This window comes from Leptinotarsa decemlineata, unplaced genomic scaffold (assembly GCF_025532065.1).
Source record: "Leptinotarsa decemlineata unplaced genomic scaffold, Ldec_3_MD MMD2_tig00002974_RagTag_RagTag, whole genome shotgun sequence".
Classification (NCBI taxonomy): Eukaryota; Metazoa; Arthropoda; class Insecta; order Coleoptera; family Chrysomelidae; genus Leptinotarsa; species Leptinotarsa decemlineata.
In genome coordinates this window covers 438,009-462,890 of record NW_027412578.1, presented here as the reverse complement: position 1 = coordinate 462,890, position 24,882 = coordinate 438,009, and the positions used below count along the sequence as shown (strand labels likewise).

Here is a 24,882-nt window from a genome sequence, read left to right as displayed (position 1 = left end):
AATTAAAATCATGTGGTTGCCAAAATTCGATAAAATACACTCAAAAACTAAAATTTATTGCAAAACGTAAGGAAATGTAGAATACGAAAAAGAACTATGGATGTTAACGAAATAGATGTTCAAAATGTTCACCGCAAACGTCTTGGCAACATCCTGATCTTAAATAAAACTGTCTTCTAACGTTATTCAACATATCAGGCGTGACCGACCTAATTGCAAATTCGTTCTTTTAAGTCATTCAAATCTGAAGAATTCGTTTTGTACACGTAGCTCTTTACATATCGCCATAGAAATAAATCTAATGATGAAAGATCAGGTGATCGCGATGGCCATTCAATCGATCCTCCACTCCCTATCCACCGATTGGGAAATGTTGTATCGAGGTATTGCCGGACATTGACTTGGTAATGTGGTGATGCTCCATCCTGCTGAAACCATATCGTATTCACTAGAACTGGAGGGTTTCCTGGATCAGGATATAGATTTGCTAAACTTAGAATGAAATAATTTTAAAGTAGTGCCATTCAAGTTGCCCTCAATGAAAAAGGGACCGGACCAATGATATGGTTTCCTACAATACCTGCTCAAACATTAACCTTTTGAGGGTATTGCGTGTGTTCTTCTCTCATCCAGTGAGGATTTTCCGTTGACCAGTAGCGGCAATATTGCCGATTAGCATAACCGTTAAGAGACAAAGTATACTCATCAGAAAACATAACGTCTTCCAATTGGATGATATTGTTATCCAACATGTCCATCATTTGCTAACAAAAATAATTTCTTCTATCAAAATCGTCTTCAATGAGCCCCTGAGTAGGTATCATTCTATAGGGATGCTTTTTTTACACGCTTTATATTAGCTTCACCTGTATGTATGTATGTATGAATGTTTGTTTGTTTGTTTGTAACTCTCAAGCTCGGGATATGAATTATCGACATTATTGCTTGATCTATTGGCGGGCAGATGGCGCTGTACGTAACCTCCTGGATATAATTCGAACTCACTTTATATGTATTTCTTCATTTGAAAAAAGTATTTTTTTTAACACGCGCGCCTGCTGCCTTATTTGTAACGCTCCTTTTTGCGCGCCTGCTACCTTGGGCTTGGTAGCTGATTTTCAGACTCCCTCTCCGGAATCGGAAAATATCGATGGTCATTTTTCTAAACAATATAAGGCTGATTGATCCCAAAGTTTAGATAAAATAAATATAGTTTAGAAAGACTGAAAAACACGCTTTTATAGCATACGAAACTAAAAAATGAAAAATAAATATAGTTTGAAAAACTAAAAAACATGCTTCTAAAGAACATCGAACTAAAAAAGTTTTTTTTAAATAAGCTTAAAACAATAACGAACGAAAAATACTAGTATTATTGTGAAAAAAGCGTGGGCGCTTTGTGCCATATTTTTTGTATATCAAGTGCCCGTCGCTTTTTTTACAATAATACTAGTATTTTTCGTTCGTTATTGTTTTAAGCTTATTTAAAAAAATATTTTGAACTTTTTAGTTTGATGTTCTTTAAAAGCGTGTTATTTTAGTTTTTAAAACTATATTTATTTTAAATTTTTTAGTTTCGTATGCTATAAAAGCGTGTTTCTAGTTTTTCAAAAGTATACTTATTTTATTCTTTTAATATGTTTACTATCGATGTATGGTTAACATTGAATGTAGTGGATGCCTGCCTACTCGATGTGAGTTTTCCTCAAACTCAAGCATCACATCTAATTTGAGTTCATCACTCGGTCAAATTAGACTAAAAAATAAGTGTGAATGTACATAAATTTACAACAAACTGCAAATGCGTGTAATTGTTCAAAACATAGTTAAAAATAAGATTTTAAAATTCCGAATGATTGCGATGCCTGGAAAAAAATTTATTCGAGGTTAAAGGCCAAAAATCTCGAAAAAAATTGGTTTTCCGCAATTTACAGGAAAACGGTGAGTTTTATTATAAAATAACCTCAAATAAAAATTGTAGACCATAAAATTCTCTACGAAAATGTACCAATACTTTTTTGTTTAGAGTCACCATTTCTGAGATACGACGAGTCGAAAAGTTGTAATTGTCATTATATGCATAAGTATGCCACGTATATACATCTCTGAAGTTGTAATTTAAGCGCATGAGTATTACTGCAGCATTTCAAGATGAAATTGAGAAATATTTTGAATATAAATTTGCTCCCTACCCTTTATCTTTGTTTGATGACCTCGGGATGCGTAAAACACAGAAGTCTGCCATTTACGATTGTTTCCAACAGGTCAATATTGAAAATAACAATACTGATACGACATATATCATAGACGGTGGATACTTACTACATCGTGTTGTGTGGGATAGTGAAGGAACATTTAGCATTATTTTAGATAAATACGTTCAGTATGTACGTAGACATTTTGGTGCCAGAATTACGGTCGTATTTGATGGCTATGATGATTGCACGAGAAATATTAAAGCTGCAGAACAACGTCGTCGAACTTTAGCAACATCTTCATCTTCCGATATTCTATTTGATGAACTTATGACAGTTCCTACCATTCAACAGAAATTTCTTGCAAATACTCACTACAAATCTCGGTTCATTTCAGTGTTGAAGAATAAGTTTATTGGCGAAAATATATTGGTTAAACACTCGTAATTCTTACTGCTCGAACTCCACCTGAAAAAACTATTTTCTTTCTAAAGCCAGGAAAAGCTTAAAGTCAAACCGAAATATATTCGTCAAAAGGTTATTTACTTTTGCAAAGAGTCAAAATCATGTACTATTTGTACACGCAATAACTGGCTGTGATACGACGTCTGCATTTTACAGGAGGGGTAAAGCAACAGTTTTTAAAATGTTTGAAAAACAAGATTCAATCCAATGTGCTGAAGTTTTCAAAAAAAGTAATTTGACTCAACAAGAAATCATCACCAACGGGATTCAGTTTCTTCTTTCTATGTACAAAGCTCCGAAAAAAAACACCTTCTTAGATGAGTATCGATATGCATGTTTCGTAAAAAAACACTAAAAATAAGAAACAGGGGCAATTAGCTTGTCTTGCTCCAACCTCAGTTGCTGCTCATCAACATCTTTTCCGGGTATATTACCAAGTTCAAGTGTGGCTTGGTTATCAGCTAGACCCAAAAGACTGGGGTTGGAAGTTGGTCGACAATGCATTGGAACCTATTCAGAATTTACTCCCACCTGCGCCGGAAAAACTGCTGAACACAATTTTTTGCAACTGTAAAAAGGGATACAGCGCTAAATGTGGTTGTTAAAAAGTTGGAATGTGTTCTCTGGCATGTACACATTGTCAAGGCCAGTCATGTTCTAATGCTGAATCACCAATAGTGGAGGATTCATTTGATATCAATGAGGAAACATGCGATACATCACTCTTGACGCAGTTTACCTACACTCAGGATGAACATCAAAAAGAAGAAGAAGATCAAGAAGAAGAACGACAAGAAGAAGTATCTGAAGGTTATGACTCAGATGAATAAATTTTTAATTTTTTTAAATTTCAATCGCTTTTATAATTCCCAACCCTTCCCAATATATTTTATTATGCAACTTTTCAATTTGACAGAATCACAACAGACATGTGGAATAGGCCTACTGGGGAAACCACGTTGAAAAAAACGCGCTAAGTACACTACATCATAGGTGGCGTGGAAACGTGTGCATATAATGACGATTACAACTTTTTGACTCGTCGTATCTCAGAAACGGTGGCTCTAAGAAAAAAAAGTATTGATACATTTTTTGTAGAGAATTTTATGATATACAATTTGAGGTTATTTTATGATAAAACTCACCGTTTTCCTGAAAATCGCGAAAAACCAATTTTTTTCGAGATTTTTGACCTTTGACCTCGAATACATTTTTTTTCAGGCATCGCAATCATTCGGAATTTCAAAATGTCATTTTTAACTATATTTTGAACAATTACACGCTTTGGAGCTTGTTGTAAATTTATGTACCTTCCAATGTCTAGATTGACCGGATCATCATTGCATTGGCAGCTGCTTTTTTTATCTACCCCACATGACCAATCTTGTGAAACTGCTTCTCTATTTTGCTTATTGTTCCTTGAGATATGGGCGATAAATTATGACATTTCTCATGAAATAGGCGAGCTACTTCCTATTGTGTTCAGGTTTCATTCCATTTGGCATTTACACTGTATTTTGCTCTTTAATTGCGAACATTCGCAATATCTCTTGCACACAAGCTTTTTTGTGAGTAATTTGTGGTGATTTCGCGAAATGAAAAATATTTGATATTTCCGCCATTTTGAATTTTTAATTGCTTCTACCTGGCCAACTTCAACTATTCGTCTACCTACCTTCAACTATTCGAAATGGAAGATATTTTAGCATTATTTCTAATGATTTTGTCTATCAAACCACATATGTTGAATCCTGCAAATAATTATGGCGAAAAACCACCCCTTCTTGGATAAGTTTTCAATTTCCAGCATTGTGAATTATGAAAATTAGCCAAGGGGTAGGTGTCTTTGAGAGTCAACCAAGAAGTGGGATTATTGATCGCAAAAACAAAGTACTTAAGAACTGATCAATATGAAATTGAATGAAAATATCAATTTTTCTCGAGGAACAACTGATTTGTGGAATATCTTTTGCAGGACTCAAAAAGTACGATTCATTGTATATAGAGTTAATATCAAGATTTTCTGTTATTTTCAAAAGTTCACTCGGAAGTATGGTTATTAATTTTGCATACAGGTTTGAAATGAAATTATGATTGTTGTGATCTTTAATATCATATAAGTTTCTACTTTTGAGTTATAAGTCGTACAACAGCTGTATAATTCATTTGGTTCGATTATTTATAATTCTAATAGTTGAAGTTTCAATAGTTTGTCCACAGTAGACCTGTCCTATGAGATTATCATTTTCATGTTTTCACGGGCAAGTAAATACTATTGCTATAAAGTCTTTTCATAATCAAAAAAATGCACCCAAAAACAACATTTTCCTTACAGCTTAGCAAGTAATAATATTTTTTACGATTAATTTCATATTTATATTCAATAACACATAATTTGTAAGAATTGGGCTTATGACCGTAAACATGTATATTGAGTATCAAAAAACATCCATCATCAAAATTAATGAGGATAATGAGAAACAAGTAGACTAGTTCATAAGTTGAAAACGTATTAATTTTCTCTACTGCGCAAAATGCAACCGCGACTACATCGGACAGATGGTAGATATGTAAGAACCTGTGTATCGGAACATCAGAAAAGTATAAAATTTTCTGACCTAGCGACAACCATGGACAGAACTACCTTGAGTGAACGCTTCGCGAAATATTTACATAATTTCAGTTTTGATGACATAAAAATACTTGTCAAACAACTGAACTATAAATAACGAGCACTCCAAGACACAGACGCTTCGAGTGCGTATTATAATTAGATTAATTCAAATTCAACTGTCAAGTTTTTGAGTAATTTGGGAATATTTGAAGAACATTTAATTTTTTATAACTTTTGTAATTGTGTAATTGCCAATTTGATCCATTCGCAATTTTTTTAAATGTCTTTACTAATCCTCCTGTATGCCTCTGAATTATTAGTAGCGATAATTATCACTTTTTCTCAACTTATGAATTAGTTTAGTGTTTAGATTTTCTGTTTGTGTTTTTCTCTAAGAATGTATGCACGACGTCCCAACGTTCCCTTTATCTCAGAAACGAAAACATACAAAAATTGTTTCGTTGTGAGTCAATTTTCATTTGAAATTCATAGCCCAAATTTTATTGTAGGCAGCTGGAATCCGCATTAAATTTTTTTCAATGACATGGGTCTTCTATCCTACTATGACCTCTATAAATAATTTTCAAAACTGGTTCAATAGAGATAACATTACTGAATAATAACCTATACGAATTGCTCTGCAATAATTTAGTCGAATTTTTGAACCTTTCATTACATTATTGAAGATATTCGCGGTCAGAAATCGACATTCCATAACAATTATTTGGCACAGCACTTACTTAGGGATTTGCTGGAGTGAAAACTGTCCACATTCAGCATTCGAGAAAAAAATCATCAGTAAAATATATGTACCAGCAGTAGATTTGTTTTTTTTCCTCACGCACTTGACTAGTCGGATTATATCCTATATTATGTACATGATTTGATGGACGAATAATAGTTGTTTCGGATGCGTCATATTGCTGGAACGTTAGCAAATTGTCCTCGTCTTTTGAAATTTGAGTAATCAAAGGATCTACACATTCTTGTATCTGTCTCATTTGCTCCACTTTTCAAAAGATTCCATATTTACAATACATACTTTCATGTAAACATTCATGTTAAATGTTGAAGTAATCAGTCACAGCTGTGATTGTAATGACATTAATATATGTGTATCGTGTATATCTCATATATCGATTAAGAAAATGAATATTTTCAAATGAAATTTTGAAACATTCTTCTCTTCCAACGTTTCTACACAGCATTATCTGGTAAATGCAGAAAACAACTAGTTCTTCGACAAATAGCACGATGGACATTGAATTATAACCTTAGGTATTTAAGCAAGTTATCTTACCTATAGACCGGTTTCGGGATATTTCCCTCGTCACTGCCGGAAAGATCTTACTCGACTGTGTTCAAACGTGGCACGACTGCATATAAGAACACTATATCTACCTCTTATGCAAAATACTGAGCGATAAATACAATTCAATTAGATACTTTTTTTACAATGCACATTTCAGAATATCTGTCAAATTATTATGAAAATTGATACAATTGTCGTTTGAAGTATTTAATATAGATACATTTTGTCTATACACTAAGTAATTTGGACGAATCGTTTAAAAGATATCACGATAAAATTAACTTGACGCAACGCAGTAAGTCATTACGCGTCGCGTCTACTGTAAGATGATGGGGAACGGAACTACTGATAGGTGAATATTTCAAAACTTCATGTCGAATCATTTATTTTCTTATTGAGTATGTATCTCTTATTTCGATTCATACATCAATGTTTGTGTGAAGTCGGCTTCAAATGAACGTTTTTCCAAGAATTGGATCGACAATGTGCGACAGATAATTTTTGGACAATGCCAATTGTGGACCTCGGACTACTTCAGTAATAACTTTGTTGTTGTTACTTGTCAATTTTTCTCAATTAAAAAAACAAAAGCAAATGTAAGTTTTTTTAAATAAAAAATGGGATGTATCTATCTGTGGAAATGTGAGGATAGCTGCTGCCTGCAAGTGACTGAAGTTTTAGGTATGAATTTCACGTTAAAATTGGATCCCTCAGACAAAAAATTCACGTGTTCTTTGAATTTATTCTCATACGTCAGATTCTGAGTTAAGTGGTGGTCAAGTTTTCGTTTTAACAACGTCATTGTCTATTTTCAGTAGATATTCAGAAAAGTAGCTTTTCACAGACCGAATTATATTGGCAATTCCTTCGTGTATGTGATTGATACGAGTTTTGATACTTATTTCATCAATAGTATCTGTTCTGACTTCGAAAAACGTAATATATTTTCCGAAATTACGATCCAGATGGCGGTGGTACCTGAGCAACACATAAAAACTTAAAATTAAACATTAAAAACGATGACCAATGAGTGGATTATAGGACGAGTACAAGCAGCGCACTACTGTCGTTATTAAGGCTGTTTTGCTCGCTAATTAAGCTACTAAAGGGTGGCGCTAGGGCAGGTCCTACGCTATGCTACGTGGCTCCCTACCCCAAAGCCTTCTCGATAGGTGTGCCAGACAGCCGAGAGTGCCGTCCTCGCCCTTTAAAATGTGCCAAAGCCACCGAGAACAAAGTCAAAAACCCACCGTTGCCCGCTGGAAGAAAGCGTTAGTAATTTTTCATTTTAGTTGGAAAAGGGAAGCGAACATATCTTCTAACATGGTGACTACCACACGATTTTTGCAGAAGAGGAATCGAAAACAGGTATTATATTCAAATATAGGGCTTGTCAGGTTGATAGTTCTCACAAAAATTTCTGAAGAACAGTGATAGGGTCATATTTTTAGTAGGAGCATCAAATAATGTGATCTACATTTGGGGCAACAAAATACCTAGTATACATGTGTCTTCAATTTGCCGCATAGGTCGACAAAGTAATGAAAAGAAACAACATGGCTACAGTTAGGAACATCTTGATCTTTCAATGAAGAATTGCTTTAGTTTTTGAAATTCACCAGCAGTAAAATCCCTATCTCAACCGTTACTTGGGAACAGTAGTCAGAGCAATTCTTAATTTGAGATTAAAATTTATAATGACGATAATTTAATTACTGTAAAATTTGCTTAGTTTATTGGTTGTGAAAACAATTTGTAAAATATAAATGAATTGAAATGGTAGAAGCTTTTCATTCCACGATATTAAACTGTCAAACGATATTAATACGCCCTGAATTGCATGAAATTGCCGATGACTCACGTTTGTATAGCAATCTCTCTTCTATATACCAAACTATATGCAAGCTACCAACACGAGCTCTCGCAAATTTTAACTGATTTGTCTTCATTTTTCACTACTAGACGCATAAAAAAAGTTTGCTACATGAAAGTAGGTGTTTGATTGCACCAGGTACTATGTGTAATTTATTGCCCCAAAATGTAAGTTAACCTTTTTTTCAAGACTTGATGTATGATCGATTGAATTTGAGTGATGAAATTTGAGTAACGTTTTTCATAACACAGAGAAGTTTCAGAAGAACGCGAAGATGTTTCGAAAACCGATGTCGACAGCTGTAGTTTTATTAATTATTCAATTTTTGTAGCAAGCGTTGAACGAATATTTTGAGCAAATACCTCAATATTTTCGAAAAACTTATATCCTAGCATTTTCCAACAAATAGCATGACGTTATTAGCCAAAAATTTCAGATGACTTTTCAATAAATTTATTAGGTTGTTTTAACGGTTTTGTGAGTCCTCTTTAAACCTCAATATATTCTTAATATAACCTTAGTATATCAATAATATACTTATTGGTTTCAATCGAACTAAGCGTCATTCGAATCAGTGCACTTTTGCCAACGTAACACAAGTTGATTAATTTCGTCAGCATTGAAATATTGTGCTGGGAATTGGATGGTGTCAACGAAGGCCTGGTCCTGGCAAAGGTTCTACCGGAAACAATGTTATCGAAGTACTTGGCGACAGGCCTGAGAGTATGGTGGATGAGGCACAACTGTGAAGGTCAATTTGTTTAATTCTCGGACGGTAATTTGTCGAACGTGCGGACGGGTATTGTCGTGAAGCAAAATCGGACTTTTGTTGACCAGTGCCGGCTGCTGCTGTTCCACTTAGGTTAGGTCCAAAGTGCGCCGATTAGTTTGTATGGTGAGTGGTATTTCAGGTCAGATGGTAAGAGTACGGCTCTGCCGAACTCTAAAAACCTGATTCGGTCTGCAGCGGGGCAGGCACAAAGTATGTGCTCTGCTGTGTCATCATCATGCTGTTTCCAAACAGAGGTGACACACACTGTCTTCCAACATTCCGAGTCTCTGCATATGATGATTCAAATGACAGTGACCTGTAAGAAGGCCTATTAGACATCGTAGTTCATCCCTACTGAAGTCCAACAAATGTTTGGTATCAAGCTTCAAAGGGTGAATAAACGCCTTGGAGTGAACCAAACCTGGAAAATTCTGCCAGAAGTCCACAAATCTTCTTGCCATCCAGGTGTTCAATATTTGTTTGACAAAGCCTTAAGCGATGCCAATGACAGGTTTTGGTCCGAGCTAGTTCTACTTACTCAGGGTATAAAAGGATACCCCTGTTTTCATTTCTTATTTTCAAAATGCATTTGAAAAATTTCATCTCTAGAAATGGACTCTTTTGAATTATATAAATTTAATAGACACCTGAATGGAAATCAATTTAGTTTCATGACAAACAAGATATATATAGGAAACATGAAAAGCACAACTGATAAATCTTTGGTAGAAGCACCAGAATTTTGAACCTGAATGCGACATATTGATAGTTTTCAAATCACCAATATCTTCAAACTATTTGTTGGGAAAAGAGAATTTTTTTTGAATGTAACAGAATTTTCAACCATATACCGCGTTTCGAAACTTTTCTGGTGAGAGGTGTTTCGAATTTGAATGATCCGGTAGATTCAGTAGTGTTCACTTTGAGATTACATCCGTTACATCCGTTAAATCTGTTTATAATCAGTTAAGCTCCCGTCTCCTGCTCCAAAATAAATGGCGTGTGAGATATAAGGGTTTGGGTAAGCCGAAAACAGAAAATTAATGGTTGTTGGAAGAGAAGGTCTACATTTCGTTGTATAATTTCTAAATGACCAGCAGATTTGAATTTCATCAATAAACTTCGAATGAATCATGACTTTGGTTGGTGCTGAATTTGAAAAAGACGGCAGCATGTGAAATTTCAGAGTCGATTTGTTTCAATATTGTTTGGAATTGAGTAATGATTTTTTAAATTATGTTCGCCTCACTTTTCCTAAAGTTAATACAAAAAATGCACAACAGTTCATCAATTTTGAATTGAGCTAAGATTTAGTCGTAAACGTAACAAATAAAGCAAAAATCAGCTAATAAGCGATACGGAAAAAACGAAAACACAAAGTTTCCAAAATTAAGGTGAATATTATGTAGTGTCAGCGTTGATGTTGAAGAAGTTTTCTAAAAATTCTCAAAAACCTATATGTTGACGCTACACTACCAAAAAATGCTAATCCGCACAACATTCTCTGGCTAGTTTTTTTGATTAATGATATGAAAAAATCCAATCACTCTACACAGGCACTTCTAAATTAGAAAATTCAAATTCGAACAGTCAAATGTTATATTGATTTGAGTTATGGTTTTCAAGTAAATAGTTATTTACAACCATTCAATATTATTCTTTGAATCACATAATAATTCAGACCTATACTTATAGGTCTCGAAGAACAATTTTAAAAGTTATTATTATTTTTAATGTGAAAAAAAAACTGAATGTTTATATTAGTTACAGGAAGACAGAAGTCATCTGCAGACTATCCATATGAAAATTTTACATTTCAAATAAGCAAAACAAAAATAATTGCATCAGATGGTGATAGTAAAAACCATAAAATTCTGAAATTTCTAATATTATATTTGTTGATATCTATTTGTTTCATCAATAAACTCTCGATCAGAACAATTTATGATAAAAAATGTTATTATTTCAGCACTTTTTCAAAACAATGGTTTTGTAAGCAGTATCCTTCGAATAATCTTCTGATAGCTGGATACATATTCTCTAGATTTTGATTCACATTTCAAATGCATATGAACAATTACAGATTTTTGGATTTTCTGTAAAAATTATTCTGAAATAAAGTATAGTCGAAGAGAAGCGCAGAATTTTGTTTAACTAGCAAACTTCAAAGTTTCCCAGCTTTTGTTTGTAAAATCCAGAAGTGAAATATCTGTCTAATTTTTCTCCATATTTGTTTCTTTTTCTGGTTCGTGCCTGTCTAACAATTTTAATTCCTATCAAACAAAATTTACATATTCTACACTTACACTTATCACTTTTTCATGATGTTACTTCTAAAAATTCGTTGGAAGGTGTTTCCGCAAATTTTTTCTGCAAGTGAATAGAGAGTCGCGTGAAAAAATATCAAAACAATATACATTTTCCAAATGGTCAACTTGGATTGGCCTGTATTATTAAAAACTTGGTTTTAGAAAACGTTATTGAAAAAACTAGTGGGGTCAAATCAGGAGATAAACCAAAGTTAAATTTCAAATATGTAAAGTTATTGAGAAAAATTACCAAAAGATGGGAACTCCAGTGGCCACACTGTTTAAGAATATTCAGTAAGAAACTTGAGAGAAATGAAAGATGAAGACAACAAACAAAATTCAACATTTACTGTAACCTAATGTTCTGGTGCAGCCTGTCAGATTAATAATCATTGAAATTCTTCACTACTATCATAATGTTCAGTTATTGACAGAAGAGTTCTGAGTATTCCACGAACCAATACATAATTACAACATATTACTGCAGTATTGATATCGTTGCTCGACTAAAACACATTTGACTGTTCTAGGTTTGAAAGGATATTGGACTAGAGGACAAGGCCCGATAGGCATTCAAGGTCAGAGTCAAAACTTACTGAAACGTCTCATAAGGTTCCCCGTGAAACTCGGCTGGGGACTAACTACCGTCACGTCCTCTTTGTCCCGCAAATCTTTAAAGTTCTGCGCTTCGGGTTTCTGAAATTTTATGTTAGGTACGGAAAGCAGCCGTTGGTCCCTTTTCTCTTGTTGCGGCTTCTTCTTATACCTGGGAGGTCTAACCGGCGGTTCATCGTCGCCGAGCAGCTCCAAATTATCGGGTCTGGTGATGGCGCTCATTTTTCGAAAATCGGGGTAATCTAACTGGGTTCCTAAAGAACCCACTAAAAAAGGCACCTCTGGTTCTTCTTCTGGGCTAAATTGTTCTATCTCATTGTCATCGGCATTGATCGTGCCGTACTGATCCCCTTGTTTGATTGTCAAGTCGATGATACTTTGATTGTCGATAACGGTGTTCTCGTCAGATTCTGGAGACGACTTCTCGGTTTCCTCCAGGTTGTCCATGAAGTCCTGCCCCGGAGAAGTGTCAGAATAAAATATGCTACCCCTCTTCTCCTTGAGAGGGTTTTTGAGTTTGATGTCTACCTTGGACAATTGACGTTTTAAATTGAAACCCTTCCAGGTAGAAGATTTTCGTCGATTTTGTGGTATTGGCACGGCTTTCTCTTCTTCCAAGGCTTCGCATGCTTGCTCTACGGGTGTGGGGCAAGGGGCAAAGGGGAATGGGCTTTCTGGGGATCGTCCCATCTAAATCATGCACAAATTTGGGTGTATACGGAAGCAGAATTCAGCAACTTATTTATAAAATTAGCAAAAATAGGATAAGTAGTTGCGATGCTGTTTTTGCCGTGGTTAGTTCTTGAGCGGTTGATTTCATGAAATTACACTTCGTAGCGGTGTCATACTGTGGGAAGTAGAAGCTACCTCATCTAATAATTGAAAAAACACAAATCTTAATTGGAAGAAAGGAAAATTGAAGATATATTTTCAACTGGAATTGAAAACTTATCGTTAGAATTTCACCATCTGGTGGGTACTCCAAATATGCCAAATCAAAAAAAGTTAATATATATGAATAAGCTTCAGCTATTCAATAACCTCATCAAAGTGAGTTGAATATTCACAAGCCATGTATTTTTTTCAACAGAAGGATTCAAGTTCTTATTTATTATCTACAAATTGTCAATATCACCACAAATTTTCTATTTAACTGTAATGTTCATTTGTATGTTATTGTTAATGAGGTTATTCAAGTTCAATACAATGTTTGACAACCCTTCAAGTTCTCAATAGATTCTAAAGAGGTGCCAAAAATACCAGGGTTGAGCATGAATGAAATTTCATTGTACAGAGCACTGTACTGACTAATTTCAACACGGTCTTCCATTTATCTCCAATCAGTTTCTTTCTTTCACAATATCATACAGATCTTTCACTAGATACGCGTTTTTTTAAAAGACTAATTTCTAAAAAAGTACTTCAGTGGTTGTTCTCTGTGTTTTGTTTCTGAATAGATGGTCATATCACTAGCTTAACTATAGCTCCCGAACTATAGCTTGGCTTCAATTGAATTTGTCTTCAATTCTTTCCTTTGAGGATCTTGGTACGGAAGATTTCACTATATATTTCAGGGTGAGATTTACCAGTATTTTCGTTTTCAAAATTTGACGTAGTTTTAAATCAAAATGTTGGTGTAATAACATTTTGATCGGAGATATGATGGCGTTATGGCTATGTCCGATAGATTATTTTTCAGTGCTTTGAAGTCTCAGCATCTCTTCAGCTTTTAGTCTTGTGAATTCTAATAGGGTTCTTTCGATCGGTTTCATTTCATTTTGGAACAAGAAGAAAAATACATTCTTGAGAAAGCAAGGTTTTGGCTTTCTACTTTTCCATCGTTATACAATAAATTTGTGAAACTTACAATACTTCATAATAAACTCTTCACAAAAAAGTTACCTTCAGAAACATACTGGAGGTAACAAGCCAAAATCTTTTTTCCTTCTAAAAATATACTGTCACTCATTATTAACATTCATCCAATACAGGTACTCGTAAAACTCAACTTGGTTGTTGCAAGAGATAGAAGGCAGTTACTGGCAGAATTCAACGATGCTTAAATCTTGCTCGTATCTTCGAGCCTGATCTGCTCCATACTTTTGCAGTTCTTCAATTGACATTTTCAAAATATTAGTACCATCAAGAAAAAATTCAAATTCAGTATGGTAGCAAAATCAAATCTCTTTTTAATTTCTGATATGACTCGATCAAATACCATCATTATTTCTTTAGAAAATAGTTTCACATGTTGGAGTGTTTGTAATTGGTCTTCGCACATCTCATAGAAATGTTTTTTACGTTTCGGAATTCATTTGTTTTTCAAAATCGGCTTATTATCAGTTTTTCAGCAACTTCTCCAGTCTCTTTCATCCAATATTTCATTGAGTTTTGTCTTATTTTTCGCAAAGTTTTGAGCAGACTACCTATTACTGCGACGGAACGAGCAATGATAATATGTTCTTTTTGAATTTCCATTTCCACTCGATTGATATTCGCTTGAATAGTTGAATTGAGAATAAATTTAAAGTTCTTCATAGCAGTTAAGAGATGACCTGCCCCGTACTTAGCTTCTGGAATATGAGAAATTTGCTTAACTTCTTCTAAGGCTTCGGCTACTTGTGGTTAATTATTCAATAGGACATTCACAGCAACATGTTTCGTCGACCATCTCATCTGGTTAATTCCTTTTAAATTTGTTTCAACATATTTTTCATAATGTCCCACCTAGTACTGAAGCTAATAAAAAAGCAATATACTTTATGAATCAGTCCAAATAGGTTAATAAATTCCTGGCCAAGATAAGTCAGAATGAACACCTACAAGGTTTAAGAACGTACAAACTCGGCCAGCTCATTCCTTTCTGCAATCCTGGCTTGTACTCTTTTGGTCATGACATTGTCCAATCTCTAAGTAATCAGCTGGCCATTTTTCTAAAATCTGGAGTACAGTCAAACATCATCGTGTAGTATTTGGCTTCGTTGATGTTATTTAAAATGCTATTTCTAACTGTTTTAGCCATTATGTCCATAATTTCATTCTGCTTTGTCTTTGATAAATCAGAAAGCTGTCCTTTTTTGAAGTGTTCTAATCGAAATTCAAGAGTTGAATTATGTTTGGCGAGTAGTGCAGGTTCAATAAGTCACCTTGACTAGGCTGAGGACATTGTGTGATGAGATCGCAAAAAGAAAGGCAGTTTGTGGATAGATACAATACAGCATCAATAACAATAAGTAGGATCTGTCTCTATTTTTCTTTCTATGAGTGAATTACTCGCTCGAAGTCTTGATCAATACCAGCATGAATATATAGGCCAACATCTTCAACCTTTTAGCAATTAACCAACGTCTTATACCACGCATGGGCACATATTTTGAACTATGCTTACACACCTCCCGAATAATAATGTCAGGTAAACGATGACTTGTCCATTCGTCTGTAAAGTGTGAATTTGGCCGCCCTCTGAAGTTGCCGCCCGGTCAAAGGCCCCAGCTTGCCCCCTATATTCGGAGCTGAGATTTGTAGCGTTCACTTCCTAAAGATAGAGGATTGCTAAGGTGATGCTCTGGATGCATCCACGGCTGTGACTGCACGAATTTCAGAACGAGATTACTATGCTTTGGCGGATGTGATACCCCCAAAGAATGTCCTTATCACTCCTCAATGTGAGTACCGTTTTGTAATTCTCATTATTGGTAATCGATTATAGATTAAAAATAATCTGAATTCAGGTGATATGACTCCGCGTCGTAGTTTTATATTAATAGATGACAGTTTCAGGTGAAGGGTTGAAAAATAGGTAGAAATTGCTCATCTATGTGAGTATACTGTGATATCATTATTGGTTTACTATTTAGAGATTGGTTCTTGACTAGTAGAAACTAAAATGATTTTAAACTGTGGTTAACCGTTAATTCAACTAGAAAAACTAGAGAGGAACAAAGTAAATTTATCATGAACTCACGGAAATCAATAACAATAATACAATGGATTCAACAATGAACAAGTCCAAGAGATTATAGAGTTCTAGAATCAATTGTCGTACTATGGTGAAAATGCTAACCTTGTTATATTAACAATAATGAAAAATAACAGTCGATTGTTTCGACTTTCATTCCGATTATAAATTCAGGTAATCACTCTTCAATTCACTGTTTTAGATTTGGCATGAGTTTTTATAAATAAATCATAAAGTGGCCGTTCTCTGGAGAAGAATAAACCAACAATACCCCAATCAGAACAAGCTAAAACAGGCATATTCAAACCTAACAAAGTTCTGGTTGTATTGCAATACTTACCTAGTCACCTTCCCACAGCATGAGCTCAACAGGCTAACTTAGTAAGTGACCAACTCGGTGACGCGAAATGAGAAATGAAAGAGTAAAATGACGCGAAATTCCGGTGGACTCATCATGCTGTAATAATCAAAGTGATCAACGCCAACTACGTCTAGTGTTCACTAACCTGATCTATGCTTGGACTCCGGGGCTGCCTCTCATCCCTGTCCATGTTGATAGGCAGGGTGTCGGCAAGAGTTTGACACTTCTTCGGACTCCTCGCTATTCGAGAATAGGGATCTTGGGCACCGTACATGTCAGGACTGCCGACGTTCAGAAGACATACTCTTTGCTCTGTATCTATTATCACAATGCCAGCGTCGTTACCGTATGCCATTCTGAAACATTCGGAAAAGGTGTGAAATATTATCAGCTTGTTCCCTGGTTTGTATCTTACATACAGTGCGTTTCTTTAATGTCCGCCCCTTTATTTTTTGAATGGGCCAATAATTGAAATTCGGGATAATGAAACACAACACAACAAAAAAATATTTTTTGAATGTTTCCTACACTAAATTAGTCAATTTCTACTAATTTTGGGGTGATAAAAACGAAAATAACAATGAAAAATTTTTATTAGCTCTGGTTTTTGAGATACACAGTACTTAATCTTAAAGAGTAGTTATACTATACGTGAAAAGTGAAAGTACATAAAACAATATTGTTATGTTTCTTTTAGAATATTTTAAGTACAAAATTAATAAAAAACAACCTTATTCTTAGTGTTTTGACAAATAAAAGAAGTTTGTACCACCAAATTTCAATTAAGTCCATCCGATTCATTGTAAGATCGCTGTCGTTTAGCTTGTCTTTTATAAAACACTTCTGGAGCATCCCTACACACAGATCAGCAGTAGTCTGCAAGCATTGCTTCATTCCAACGGCCCTGATATCTCTGTTCCATTAAGGCAATGTCTTGATGGAATCTTTTTCCATGTTCGTCACTCACAGCTCCACAGTTTTGTGGGAAGAAATTAAGATGAGAGTGAAGAAAATGAATTTTTAAGGACATGTTGCATCCAAGTTGGTGGTAAGCTTGAAGAAGCTCTTTAACCAATGCTGTGAAGTTATCATCTCTTTTGTTACCTAAAAACCCATGTACAACCCCCTTAAAGGCTTCCCAGGCTCTTTTTTCATTTCCTGTTAAAATCATGTCAAAAGCAGGATCATTTACGATTTCACGGATTTGAGGCCCAATAAAGATGCCTTCCTTGACTTTAGCATCACTCAACCTGGGAAACTTTGCTCTCAAGTACTTAAAAGCTTGTCCTTCCTGGTCCATGGCCTTCACAAAGTTTTTCATTAGTCCCAACTTAATATGTAATGGGGGAAGGAGAACATCCTTAGGATCTACAAGAGGCTCGTAAACTACATTTTTCTCATTAGGGTTTAGGTCTCGTGTAGGCCAGTTCATTTTTTTATAGTGAGATTTTCTATCCCGACTGTCCCACAGACACAAAAAACAACAGTACTTGGTGAACCCTAATTGCATTCCTAGGAGTATAGCAATGACTTTCAGATCACCACAGATGTGCCACTTGTGTTGTTCATATTTGATTGATTGGAGAAGTGTTTTCATATTTATATACGTTTCCTTCATGAGAACTGCATGACCTATAGGAATAGAGGGTAGCTGATTTTCTATTATGCAGAAGTACAGCTTTTAAGCTCAGTTTTGAAGAGTCTATAAACAGTCTCCATTCAGATGGAGTGTGATCCAAATTCAAGCAGTCCATCAAACCATTAACATCAGAACAAACTACGAGGTTTTCTTTTTTCTCAAAAAAAGGAAGTAAATCTTTTTGACGCTGTCTGTACTGAGATATTTTCACATCATGTTTTAGAAGATTCCACTGTTGTAGTCTTGACCCTAACAGCTCAGCCTTTTCCTTAGACAAGCGAAGATCTCTTATAAGGTCACTCAACTCTGCTTGACTAATTCTGTGCGGATCACTAGACCTATCGCTTACCTCAAAATCAGGGTCATAGGATGTAGAAGGATGGGTTGCTCCTTCTAAACAGTCTTCATCACCTTCCTCTAAAATTTCATAGTTTTGGGGTGGAGAAGGGACTGGCAAATTGTCTGAGTGTGGTACAGGCCGAAGAGCAGATGGGAGATTAGGGTATTTAACCGTTCCTCTTTTCTTCATAGATAAACCTTGCTTAATGGGAGGAGTTAAGCAGAAATAACAGTCGTCTGTATGACTGGGTTGGTGTCACTTCAATAATGGCAATTTTGTCTGTGAACATTGCCGTTTAAAAAAATGTACATTCGTCACTAAAAAAAATATTGTGGAGATAGGTAGGATGCCTTGCAATGGTTTCCGTCATGATTTCGCAGAATTATGTTCTTCGATCAGGGTCATCTTCAGTTGTTTGGTGTACCATTTTAATTTTGTATGGATGATACCTATTCCTCTTCAAAAGTCTCCACACAGTAGAAGGAGACGCCTCACAAACATTCGTGACGGAATAAGTAGACTGTTCAGGATTTACTACCATCTCACCAATTATTCGCACTTGCTTTTCTTCCGGAATGGACGGATGACCTGGGGGCTTTTTGTTATGTACACTACCGGTAGTTGTGAATTTGAATACAAGTTCCCTCAAATATTTTCTACAGATAGTACGATTCAAAAAACGTTCATTGAAAATCCTTTCGGTCTCGTGAAAGTTACGCGTCGCACTGCAAATAAAAATCGCTTCAATTTTTTCTTCCAATGGACGAGAATGAACCATTTTAGAGATTGTTAACGTGGTACCTTTCTACTAGTAAAACCGAAAACTAAATGAGAATATTCTAACTGAACAATGATGTTCATTGTCGTACTGATATGTTTTGTCGTTTTTATAAACAAAAAATAACTTAAAACCTTATCGGGTTGTTGGAATTGCCATATGGCAGATAGAAAGAAATATTTCTATAAATATCGATATTAATATTAATTCAGGAAATCATTAAATGTTCCTCCATTTTGTAGTAGGTGAAGATATTTGACTTCATATTCTAGGGCCTCCCTTTCCAGACCTCCCTTTCCATTTGATTTTGTTTTCCCAGATGACGCCCAGTCGCCATCTTGAAAGTTTCATCTGTCAATTTCACATCAACATAAAGTATTCATGCATTAATTTCATTATCCCAAATTTCAATTTTATGAGTTGACCTGTTCAAAAAATAAAAGGAGAGACATTAAAGAAATGCACTGTATATTGAGCACTCGACTCATAGTAATTGTATAAAGAACAAATGAAAATCTGATATTTGTAAGTTTGAGGTACCATTTGGAAATTTATCATAATATATATTATCTGGTATCACATTGAAATCTGTCTTACTAGATATTTTTGTGATTTATATCGGATATTCCATATCTCAAATTGAAAGCTGTTCTGTTTAAAATCTACATCCAAATATAACCATTTTTGGGGATACTGGAGAGGTAAATCAATAGATACTAATGAAATAATTTGATATTGGATAACCTCAGAAGTATCATCTATAAAAGAGGAGATAGGTGAAAGCACTCGAATGACCTATAAATAGTCAGATCTCGGAGGAATAAGTCCAGTTATCACCCGAAGACGATTGTGGATACTAACAATCGAAACGTCGTGACGTAACTTGGTTTGGAATCTTTAAATTTTTATTTTTTATTCTTTTATTTTTCATTTTTGTTAATATTTTTTAATTTTCAGCTTTTAATAATATTTCAATTTTTTATTTTCTGGTTGTAGCTTATATGTTATTTCCTTTTGATTTCAGTTTTTGATTCAAGTGCCGGCATTGAATATTTTTTTCAGTTTATTACTGATAAAAACGTTTTTATTATTTCAGTACCCTTTGTTGATATGTGATCAATTGTATTGGTTTCTCTGAAGGAGGTTGCAGTAATATTATTGTGAGATGAAATCTCTCTTGTTATACTTCTTTGGTTGTGAATCCAATCAGTTGTTCAAAATACCTTTTTAATATAAATTCGATAGATTTCTTGCAAACTTAATAATTAACATATACTGAATACTCTATGAAAATCTATGGAAGACATATATATCAAGAAGGTGTCATAAAATATCAGTCCAATGTAATCTCTCCAGTAAACGTCGGTTCAAAATCTCAACTATTATTAAAGAAGTAATACTCCAATATTTTTGAACAATATTTAATGTTCTAAACAGTGCATCACAATTAATGAAACAATATCTCATAGTTCTCATGATGTACCTGAACCACACCCCCAGAAGCCGAAACTTGTGCAATTTGAGGAATTAACGAGGTGTTACATTTTAACGTGCGATACATAGCACGGGTTGAGCGATAGGTAATGAAAATTGCTAGTGAACCTATACGATCAGGGCCGGTTTTGGAAGTCTGGAGTACGGCGGCGCCCGTTCAACGAGTTATTTTCCAAATAAAAGAAATTTTTTTTTTCTGTTGAGTCTTTCAAAAATTAATTGTCAGCAAATAAAATTATTTCATCAAAGAATGTAGTAATTTGTAGAAGTCAAACAAAATTTATTAAAAACCAAATTACTGCGTTAACGAATGGAACTCTCCACGAAAATTTGTTGATTATTTCGCTGAAATCTAGCTCTCCCCTAAATCCGGCCCTGTATACGATTTTACTTATTTACACTTCATCTTATAAAATATTATTGTTTTTCTTGATATATCATCTGAGCTTTCTCTAGTAGAACTCTCACGATAATATCAACTGAAGTGTAGATATTATTTAATATTTCATTGAGACGTTATATCTTGTTCTGCTTGTTCAAATAGAATAAAACACTTATTATTCCTTCTTGATATGTTGACAAGTGAGGAATGATAGGATTCATTTCGATTCTTGGAAAACAAAAAACGCTAGTATTGAGTATCTACTTCCTGACTGAACTGTCTAACTGCTCTTCTTTACCATAATCTATGAACAAAACTTACAATCCATATGAACTATTGACAGACAAAGACGTGATATGACTAGGTGGTTCCCCATTATTCCAGGGAGTTAGACAAACTAGTTGGGCCTGGAATCCTGGGAGTTTTTTTTGACTACCAGACTTTACTTTCAGTGTTGCTCCTTCCTGAAAAACAAAATGTAGTAAGTATATAAGAAAGTAAATTAAAATTTTGTGGAAGAATTTTCAAGACAGCCACGATACTGGAGAACGTTCACAAGTTGAAACAATTCTAAGATAGTTGGAAAAATTCACTTGGTTGAATTAGTTTTCGAAATTATTATTCATAAATAGTTAAAATGATCCTGTGAAATGGGCTATCTATTTGTCGCGTCGCCAGGTGGCGGATAGGGGAACGGCCAAGGGACTGGAGGCCTCTGCCCGGGAAGCCAATGTGGCCTTACGGACGGGGTCGCCGTACTCCTGGTCTGTGGCAGAAATGAGTATGGTGAGGGGAACTAAAACTCCCCAACCTCATTGTCATCAGCCTACCTCTGGTAATGTGTGGCTCTGCCAGAGGTGAGCAACTCTTCCCTTGCTACTCATGGGAACACACATGAATGAAACAGACACAAAAATAGAAACACCAAAACAAGGCGGTGGCTGGGGATGAACAGAAATGTTCACCCCAATCTACCGCTTGGAATGAGGCTGGACATAGCAGATCACCTCGTGCTGTAATACAAAGGCCAAGGCGTAAGCGCATTTGCGGCGCCGAGGCCAAAAGGAGAAAGAGAGCCAAGGGGGCAGAAGTGGCAGCAACTATAAGTACATCCTCCTCCTCCCCCATTCCACCTCCAACGGCAAGAGCACTTCCTGCGGCAAGCGCCAAGAGCTCCCCCTTGAATAAAGGCAAGGAACCGGCTGCCCCTGCAGGAAAGCTCCCTCACTTATGCAGGGAGGGAACCCCAAGAAGGTTGAAGAAGCCGCACAATGACAGTAATGTCGCTGCACCTTCCAAAACGTTCGCGGAAGCCACCGTGAGATACCTCAAGGTTGCCAAAGGAGATGTCTCCTAGTGACCTGTCCACCTTCCTGGAAAGGATAGGATGGACGATGACCTAGGAAGACAACTCCTCGGGAGGATGTACAATGGGTCACATGTGGCCTAAGTGCTGTGATTCTACACTCACCCTCCCTACTCCACAGATACAGATCATCCTCCAATTGAAAAAAAATTCTAAGATGGTTGAAAAAATTCACTTGATTGAATTATTCTTCAAAATTATCATTCATAAATAGTTGAAATGATCATCCTCCAGTTGAAACTACCATTTCAAGAATGTTTAACTCACGATTAGTTTACCGCGAGTTGTGCCGAGTGGAAAATGACAAAGTTTTGGAATGGGACGATTTTGACGAAGAAATCAATGAATCAGGAACGTAGAACGCAGAGTCAAGAGTGGCAGGAAAAGACAAGTGTCTGGCTGGGCCTGCACCTTTCATGTATTATAAATGTGAATTTAGAAAAACCCACTACTTGTATAGAAGATGCATTAGCAGGGTTTTATAACATACTGGTAGAATGCCTAGCTAGACCGTATACTTTCAAGAGAAGTATTTGAATTTTACAATAATGGGAATGCTTCCCTTGTCATTTGAATAGGCATTACGAGTTTCGAAAAGAATAATGAGAAGAGATATTGCCAAACATTTATCAGCACTGAGGGCGGAAAAGATTGAAATTCTCTCAATTATAGGGATATATTATTCTGCAGCTGTAGCATTTTTCAATATACCTGGACAATTAGACTATTTTATTGAAGTGACGTCTAAATTGCAGACCCTCAAGCCGTAGAATTTCCAACCTAAGTTCTATTGAAAGCTTATGAAATAAAACCTTTATTCTAAATCATTTCTAGCGACGCAACAAAAAATCAATAAAAACTCCACAAATCCAAATATGTTTCACCTTTTTATTGTCAAAATCCAGCATATCCATTTTATTCCCAGATCCAGCGCTGCCTGGACCAGAAAACTGGCAGTCAGGTGAGTTTTCGGCTTCTTCTGGTACCTCATAAATGATTGGGACCTCCAAAACGGTTATCTCATCATTACTTTCGGTTTTTTTATAAGTAAAAAGTATAACGTGGCTAGAAGCTCCTGCGATGCACAGCTTCCTGGATTCTGGACACAGTGATATAATTTCTACCGCAAAAGGGTCTTCGTCAGAGTCCAGGGATTTCGATTTCGGCTTTTCGAAAACTTTGGCCGTTTTGAGTTTGTAGAGAACTTGAAGTGTGCCAGCGCTCGCATCCCAGAATTTGATACTACCATCAGCATGTCTGAAAGAAGGACAAACCAATTCATTTCCTCAATACATTCATATTTGGAAACTCATCAACCGAGTCTGATGAAAACTGAATCTAACATTTTTTAAAATCCTTTTTCAGTTGTAAAAACGAATAGAAATAAACTATTCCATTCACAACATTCAAATATGACTTTGCTGCATAGTGCTGATAATTCGACAAGAACTGATTACGTTTTAGTTAAATACACTGCATTATTATGTTTGTTTTATTGATAAACTTGAATTTTCAGTCTGGCTGTCCATGATGAATGCGATTGATAATACTTATTTAATAGGTTATGCATATCTTGCTCTATTTATTACATTCTGTTCATTATTTCAAAAACATATACTTCCAAAAATAAATTCATATGTAAGAAAATAAATATTTTGAAATTAAATCTCAAAACATTCATCTCTCCTAAAGTACCTACACCGTAGTTTTTGGTGAATGACTGCCGGAAAACAACTACTTTCCCAGCTAATACCCCGCTGGACATTGCGACAGATATTGATTCAAAATAGCTCACAGAGATTATTTTTGCAGATGTTTCTCTTTCATTCAGCAGCAGAACCATGCTGAAACTATTTGAGTAGCTATTTCCTGCTTTCATCAGAGCGTTTATCAACATCTACCTACATTGTAATTATTGATAAACGCGCGCCGAAAGGAATACTGAATTTCCGGAAATGGGGAAAAGTGCTTGCTATTAAGTTGGCGGATGATTGTCTATAAAATGGTGAAGGAACTAGGTGTAAAGCTATGGCGGAGGATAAAAATAAGTTCTCCCAAAAACATTTATTATTTAAAAGCGTCAATAGTGTATTCATATAAAACACAATTTTGTCAAGAAAACATCAGTGTTTTTTATATGAATTATAATGTTTATAAGAAATTCACACTGTAATTAATCATCAAAGTACCTAGATAACCCACTACAAGTGACAGCGAACCCAATCAAAATGCATGTCGTTAATTACATACAGCATCTATGTTAAAGAATGTGTTTTATAAGGAGTTCCATACGATTTCTTAGAATTCATTTCGAATTCGACGAGAACTGATTACCTTATGATGGCCCAATTTTTTCACAACAAAAAGAAAATTTTGACCTATTCAGAAATACTATCAATACTCTTGACT

At 35.3% G+C, this 24,882-nt stretch overlaps 1 protein-coding gene across 6 annotated transcripts in view; it reads right to left on the bottom strand.

The window, feature by feature from the left end:
* Window positions 1–24,882, bottom strand: part of Tomosyn (syntaxin-binding protein tomosyn) — a 200,198-nt gene that overhangs the window by 30,219 nt on the left and 145,097 nt on the right. For 4 of the 6 annotated variants that reach the window (XM_074177241.1, XM_074177244.1, XM_074177242.1 and 1 more), the window contains exons 9-12: window positions 23,358–23,730; window positions 21,429–21,571; window positions 16,620–16,830; window positions 12,137–12,845 (exon numbers count right to left, since the gene is read on the bottom strand). In XM_074177241.1, the coding sequence (XP_074033342.1) occupies window positions 12,137–12,845; window positions 16,620–16,830; window positions 21,429–21,571; window positions 23,358–23,730 (1,436 nt within the window). The remainder of the gene's footprint in view (window positions 1–12,136; window positions 12,846–16,619; window positions 16,831–21,428; window positions 21,572–23,357; window positions 23,731–24,882) is intronic. The other 2 variants (XM_074177245.1, XM_074177246.1) reach the window with 1 other exon arrangement.